Here is a 6,885-nt window from a genome sequence, read left to right as displayed (position 1 = left end):
TTTTGGCATTCAGCTTTCACTGGAACTCAAAAATACATGTTTATGTTTCAAGAATGTCCAGGACAGCCCGTTGAATAAAAGATTATTAAGTTTTTACAAAAACGTAATTTTCAAAAAAGGCCATCGATCGATTTTGATAAAATTTACATTTTTGGATTCAGCTCACCGTCAGCTTTCGAATGGTATATATCGTTTCTTTTGAGCCTGAGATGACCTTCCGACGAACCGTGGTGTGTGATCAGAGAGCAGCGGGACACAGTACACCACCGTCTGTGTGTGATCAGAGAGCAGCGGGACACAGTACACCACCGTCTGTGTGATCAGAGAGGAGCGGGACACAGTACACCACCGTCTGTGTGTGTAAGAGAGCAGCGGGACACAGTACACCACCGTCTGTGTGTGATCAGAGAGCAGCGGGACACCACCGTCTGTGTGTGATCAGAGAGCAGCGGGACACAGTACACCACCGTCTGTGTGTGATCAGAGAGCAGCGGGACACAGTACACCGCCGTCTGTGTGATCAGAGAGCAGCGGGACACAGTACACCGCCGTCTGTGTGTGATCAGAGAGCAGCGGGACACCGCCGTCTGTGTGTGTCGAGGTCTGACCAGACAGCAGCGTAGACTGACGGAGAGACCGGCGGAGGAACAGGCTCCGGCGGCGACGTTAGTTACGGAGCTCGAAGAGAAGGGACTCGGCAGAAACAGCCGACATTATAGCAGCAGGGTGGCTCTGCATCACGGAGAACTGCAACTCACTGCTGTGTTACAAATAGGAGAACATCCTCTGTGCCCATTGAAGATAGGTATAGTTAGGCTGAGGTGATGGCGGTGTCGGCGGCCTCACCGGCTGAGACTGAGCGGGTTCAACACGCCCCCCCCCCCGTGCGGATGCTCGGACGCCGCACTGGCTCACCAGTGCCTGTCCGACGCGCTATATACTTCTGAGCAGATCGGCGGTCCGTATGGTGCCCTCTGCCCCGGCTGATGTCAGAGATCATTTCATCCGTTCATTTCAGCTGTATTCATTTCACTGACCGTCCCATGGTGGCAGCTGTAACAGGAACTCAGCTACCGTGTGAGTCCCGAGTCTGGACACTAGAGCTGTGCCAGTCCCCCCACAGCGCGGGGACAGGTAAATCACGCATCATTCTCAGACATTGCGGGCCCACTGCCGTAGCCCTCGACAATCTCCAGTACTGTCGGGTCAGTGCGTAAAGGGATAATAAATAGGTATGTTTACTACCCACTACAACTCGTCAGTAACAACAACCCTAATAAAACGAATTCACCCGTGATGCATTTAGTGGACTAGTAAGCGACACAATTCATCGTGAAAAACATGGCGCGTCTTTCCACGCCCCCAGCATATACCCAGTCCCTATCACAAATCAATCACCGGGCGGCCCAGGCGGTAGTATCGCCGGCCGCGTCTTGAATCACTCGTCCTAAGGTTGATACACGAAAATACCCACCCGTGTCATGTCAGATATAATTCACACGGGATCCGCTGCAGGCCCTGACTGATTCCACCCCTACTACTCATTGTCCCTATGCCTAATTTGGCCTGTTTTCTACGGCTGGCCAATCAGCCAGACCGCCCCGGGTGCACTCACTGGTCCCGTCCTCGCATAGCCTCCCCGGGTCTGTCGGCGCCCGCAGAATCACAGACCTCACCTGGCGCAGAATTACAGACCTCACCTGGCGCACTGTCACCTCTGCCGGGCGCGGCTCCCCTCTGATCGCCCCATCCTGCGCCGCCTCCCACCAACCCGCCGCAGTGGTGGCCCAATCAGGCACCTCACCTTCACTTCACTCCGACCCGCTATATGTAGACACAACAGGCGCAGGTGTACCATAGGTATCGATCAACATTGGCCCCAAAATACCCGCAGCGCTTCCCGCCATACATTCCCTTCAACAGCATCCGCCGCTTCTCCATACACTCCCAACCTCATCCCCGCCACTCTGCAGCGACCTCCTCCCGGGGTTCGGCCACTCTGCGGCGCCCTCCTCCCGGGGGTTTCGGCCACCCTGCAGCGCCCTCCTCCCGGGGGTTGGGCCGCGGCTCGCCCGAGTCGGCCGCCGCCGCTCAGAAGTGCGTGCCGCCGTCGCTCAGGTCGCCGTCGGCGCTCATCTCGGCCCCGAACAGCGGGTTCTGAGTGGCGCCGCCGCCGAACGGCGACTCGCCGCTCCCGGCGAACGGCGACTGGCCGGCGGTCGGCTCGTCGTCGTCGTCCGGCTCGAAGGTGGGCATGTGGCGGCTGTTCTCGTCGAACACGCCCGGGTCCACGTCCAGCCGGTCGGCGGGCTCCGCCGCCTGCTCCGGCTCCGGCTGGTAGGCCGGGTTGGCGTGCGAGACGGGCTGGCCGCGCCGCTGGCCAGAGCTGGCGAACTCCGGGGCGTCCTCCACCCCGATCAGCACCGAGTCCCCGCTGGACACACTGGGGGAGGGGAGGGGGTCCGATCAGCACAGAGTCCCCGCTGGACACACTGGGGAGGGCATAGAGGGTCCGATCAGCACCGAGTCCCCGCTGGACACACTGGGGGAGGGGAGGGTCCGATCAGCACCGAGTCCCCGCTGGACACACTGGGGGAGGGGGTCCGATCAGCACCGAGTCCCCACTGGAAACACTGGGGAGGGGAGGGGGTCCGATCAGCACCGAGTCCCCGCTGGACACACTGGGGGAGGGGAGGGGGTCCGATCAGCACCGAGTCCCCGCTGGACACACTGGGAGGGAGGGGGTCCGATCAGCACCGAGTCCCCGCTGGACACACTGGGGGAGGGGAGGGGGTCCGATCAGCACACAGTCCCCGCTGGACACACTGGGGAGGGAGGGGGTCCGATCAGCACCGAGTCCCCGCTGGACACTGGGGGAGGGGGGGGTCCGATCAGCCACCTCCCCGCTGGACACACTGGGGGAGGGGGTCCGATCAGCACCGAGTCCCGCTGGACACACTGGGGGAGGGGGGGTCCGATCAGCACCGAGTCCCCGCTGGACACACTGGGGAGGGGAGGGGGTCCGATCAGCACCGAGTCCCCGCTGGACACACTGGGGGAGGGGAGGGGGTCCGATCAGCACAGTCCCCACTGGACACACTGGGGGAGGGAGGTCCGATCAGCACAGTCCCCGCTGGACACACTGGGGGAGGGAGAGGGGTCCGATCAGCACCGAGTCCCCGCTGGACACACTGGGGGAGGGGAGGGGGTCCGATCAGCACCGAGTCCCCGCTGGACACACTGGGGGAGGGGAGGGGTCCGATCAGCACAGAGTCCCCTGAACACTGGGGGAGGGAGGGGGTCCGATCAGCACAGAGTCCCCGCTAGACACACTGGGGAGGGGAGGGTCCGATCAGCACCGAGTCCCCAGGACACACTGGGGAGGGGAGGGGTCCGATCAGCACCGAGTCCCCGCTGGACACACTGGGGGAGGGGAGGGGTCCGATCAGCACCGAGTCCCCGCTGGACACACTGGGGAGGGGAGGGGTCCGATCAGCACACAGTCCCCGCTGGACACACTGGGGAGGGAGGGGGTCCGATCAGCACCGAGTCCCCGCTGACACTGGGGGAGGGGAGGGGGTCCGATCAGCACACAGTCCCCGCTGGACACACTGGGGAGGGGAGGGGGTCCGATCAGCACAGTCCCCGCTGGACACACTGGGGGAGGGAGGGGTCCGATCAGCACCGAGTCCCCGCTGGACACACTGGGGGAGGGGAGGGGGTCCGATCAGCACACAGTCCCCACCACACTGGGGGAGGGAGGGGTCCGATCAGCACCGAGTCCCCGCTGGACACACTGGGGGAGGGAGGGGTCCGATCAGCACACAGTCCCCTGGACACACTGGGGGAGGGAGGGGGTCCGATCAGCACCGAGTCCCGCTGAGACACTGGGGAGGGGAGGGGGTCCGATCAGCACCGAGTCCCCGCTGGACACACTGGGGGAGGGGAGGGGGTCCGATCAGCACCGAGTCCCGCTGAGACACTGGGGGAGGGGGGGTCCGATCAGCACCGAGTCCCCGGACACACTGGGGGAGGGGAGGGGGTCCGATCAGCACCGAGTCCCCGCTGAGGACACTGGGGGAGGGGGGGGGTCCGATCAGCACCGAGTCCCCGCTGGGACACTGGGGGAGGGAGGGGTCCGATCAGCACCAAGTCCCCGCTCAGGACACTGGGGGAGGGAGGACTGTCAGTGTGCTACGTCCGCGCACAGGGGCGCTACTAAGTCGTCGCGATAATCAGGCGAATTATCACTGCCAGAAACAGGTGACGTGTTAGAGCAATCTGCGCACTGAGAAAAAAATTGACTCCATATGGGTCAAAACTCTTGAAAATGCTCCCCTAAGAACTCCTGAAAACCATCGATAACACCCTTTCCAGCAGAGTTATTGAGTGTGTTCTAGGGTAACTTTGAGCCTTCCTCATTTTGCGAAAGAGTTTTCAAGAGTTCTTAATGGATGACGAAATGACTCCATGTGTGACACCCCATAACTCTGTGACGCAGCTCTCCATTACTCCCGAAAAAAACTTTTCCCGAACGTTCCGACAGGAGTAAAAGGGGAGTTACGAAGGGGTTTTAGCATACGTCGCGAGGCTGCCGGTGGCCGCCATCTTTTGCGCGTATAGTATACAGCACGTTGTGCGGGGCGGCGGGCGAGGTGTTAGTGAAGAGCGTGTTGCCTTCGACGGACCTGACCTATACAGTAACGGATAATTGGACCTTTCTTTGGATTTAAAGGTAAGCTTAGCTGTATTTCTCATCATGCTTTATAGTGCAAAGTGTTATAATGCTGTGATGAGAACTTATGGTAACCCCATGTTCTCGATGGGCTGGAATGGTCTCAGTAAGGGTAATTGATTTGTTTCGTTCCTGAGTGAGATAAAGATCGGAAACAGCATGCTCTGAGTTTCTAGGTATTGGCAAATGTCATGCATTATTTCCCTCGAATAAATGGAAAGTAAGTATTACACAAGCTTTAGGTACACGTCATGAATCCTTTGTTATTGTCCGATTGTTTTAATATCCATGTCAATGACAATTATCAAATTTGAAGGGCTTTCAAAGCAGAGCCAGAAAATTAAACTCTGCCTACCTCTCAGTCTCCTCCCTGATTTCTTCCTTCCATCTTTCCTCACTTCCTTCCTCACTCCTCCTTCACCTCCCCTCCTCTCCCTTTCTTTCTCCCTCTCTCCCTCCCTCCCTCCCTCCCTCCCTCCCTTCCTTCCTTCCTTCCTTCCTTCCTTCCTTCCTTCCTTCCTTCCTTCCTCCTCCTTCCTTCCTTCCTTTCCTTCCTTCCTTCCTTCCCTCCCCCTTCCTTCCTTCTTCCTTCCTTCCTTCCTTCCTTCCTTCCTTCCTTCCTTCATCCCCCTCTCCTTCCCTCCCTCCCTCCTTCATTATTTCCCTCCTTCTCTTTTTCTTTCTCCCCCATTTCCTCCCACGCAATGTTAAGTGTACGTATAATTTCATGGTTATTAACATTTTGCAGGAAATGAGCTGGAGAGCCTGCAGCGCATCCCGCAAGACACGTCGGAAGCCAACGGAGGCCCGCAAAATATCATCCCACCATCGTGAAAGGAGAGCCGGACGAAGAAGACGCAGTATTCGTCGAGGCCCAGGAGGTGGTAGCGGCACCACCAGACCAAGCATTCCTGCTGTGGTAGGCCGCCTTTTGGATTTTTTACATCAAAACTCGCGACCGTGTAGCATATGAAGTGAGATCCCCGGAGAGCGTGCCGCGGCGGGATGTCGAAACGTTTGTCAATTTTTTAAGCCTCCCACCGCCCCGAACTATGAATACACATTTCTTGAAATATATTTTTTTATCTGTGCTTCGGTACACGAGCTTTGGGTGGTTACGCTATTCGTCCAATATTTATTTTCGGGGGGGGGGGGGGCTGGAGTGGAGTGATGGGAAGTTTGGGTGAGTCTGATGGGGACTAACTAGAGGTATACCATGAAGCTGTAAACGGAGTTTTGGGGAAATGGAATGGAGTAATCGGGAGTAATTTTGAGGCAGTGAGAGAGTCATTGAGAGTAATGGAAGGGAGTTTCAGGGAGTATGTTGTTTGTTTTGATAGGGTAAAGGAGAGAAATGAAGAGTTTTCTAAAACGGTAGGGAGAGTTACAGAGAGTTTCTCGAGGGAAGTTTTGGGGTGTAATGGAGAGTTTTGGAGGGGGTGTAATGAGGAGTACCATCTGGGAGTTTTGGGGTGTCGTTTTGGTGAACTCCCCCTGGGGTGTCATGCGGAGTCAGGATTTTTCTCAGTGCGGCGGGCGGCAGTCCACATTTGAATATTTCTTTGACCTTCTCCTCTCCCTCTAACTACACTACGCGGTACGCAGACGGCCCTTCCCCCTTACACGTCACACCGAGCCCCTCTGTACGCACGTCAGACGCCCTCAGATTTATACCTCCTCCGTCCCCGCCCCCGGGCTCGTCTCTCCGCCCCCCCCCCCCACGGCACCGTGCCCCCCCCCCCTCGACCCCGCGCGCGGCCCGGCCGTCCGTCCCGGCTGACTCCGTGCCCCGGTCGTCCCTCTGAACTCCGTGCCCCGGTCGTCGCTCTGACTCCGTACCCCGGTCGTCGCTCTGACTCCGTACCCCGGTCGTCGCTCTGAACTCCGTACCCCGGTCGTCGCTCTGAACTCCGCACCCCGGTCGTCCCTCTGAACTCCGTACCCCGGTCGTCCCCCCTGAACTCCGTACCCCGGTCGTCCCTCTGACTCCGTACCCCGGTCGTCCCTCTGAACTCCGTACCCCAGTCGTCCCTCTGAACTCCGTACCCCGGTCGTCCTCTGAACTCCGTACCCCGGTCGTCCCTCGGAACTCCGTACCCCGGTCGTCCCTCTGAACTCCGTACCCCGGTCGTCCCTCTGAACTCCGTACC

The 6,885-nt window shown here is 58.9% G+C and overlaps 1 protein-coding gene across 1 annotated transcript in view; it reads right to left on the bottom strand.

Moving 5' to 3' along the window:
- Positions 1–999: 999 nt before the first annotated feature.
- The window catches only part of LOC122375569 (cadherin-23-like), a 43,648-nt gene continuing 37,762 nt past the window's right edge, over positions 1,000–6,885 (bottom strand). The window contains exon 8 of the mRNA XM_043355052.1: positions 1,000–2,443. Within this exon, the coding sequence (XP_043210987.1) occupies positions 2,092–2,443 (352 nt within the window). The 3' untranslated portion in view covers positions 1,000–2,091. The remainder of the gene's footprint in view (positions 2,444–6,885) is intronic.

This window comes from Amphibalanus amphitrite, unplaced genomic scaffold, assembly GCF_019059575.1.
Source record: "Amphibalanus amphitrite isolate SeventyFive unplaced genomic scaffold, NRLGWU_Aamphi_draft 001873F_arrow, whole genome shotgun sequence".
Classification (NCBI taxonomy): domain Eukaryota; kingdom Metazoa; phylum Arthropoda; class Thecostraca; order Balanomorpha; family Balanidae; genus Amphibalanus; species Amphibalanus amphitrite.
Note: the sequence above shows the minus strand (reverse complement) of the source record. Positions and strands in the feature narration are given on the sequence as shown.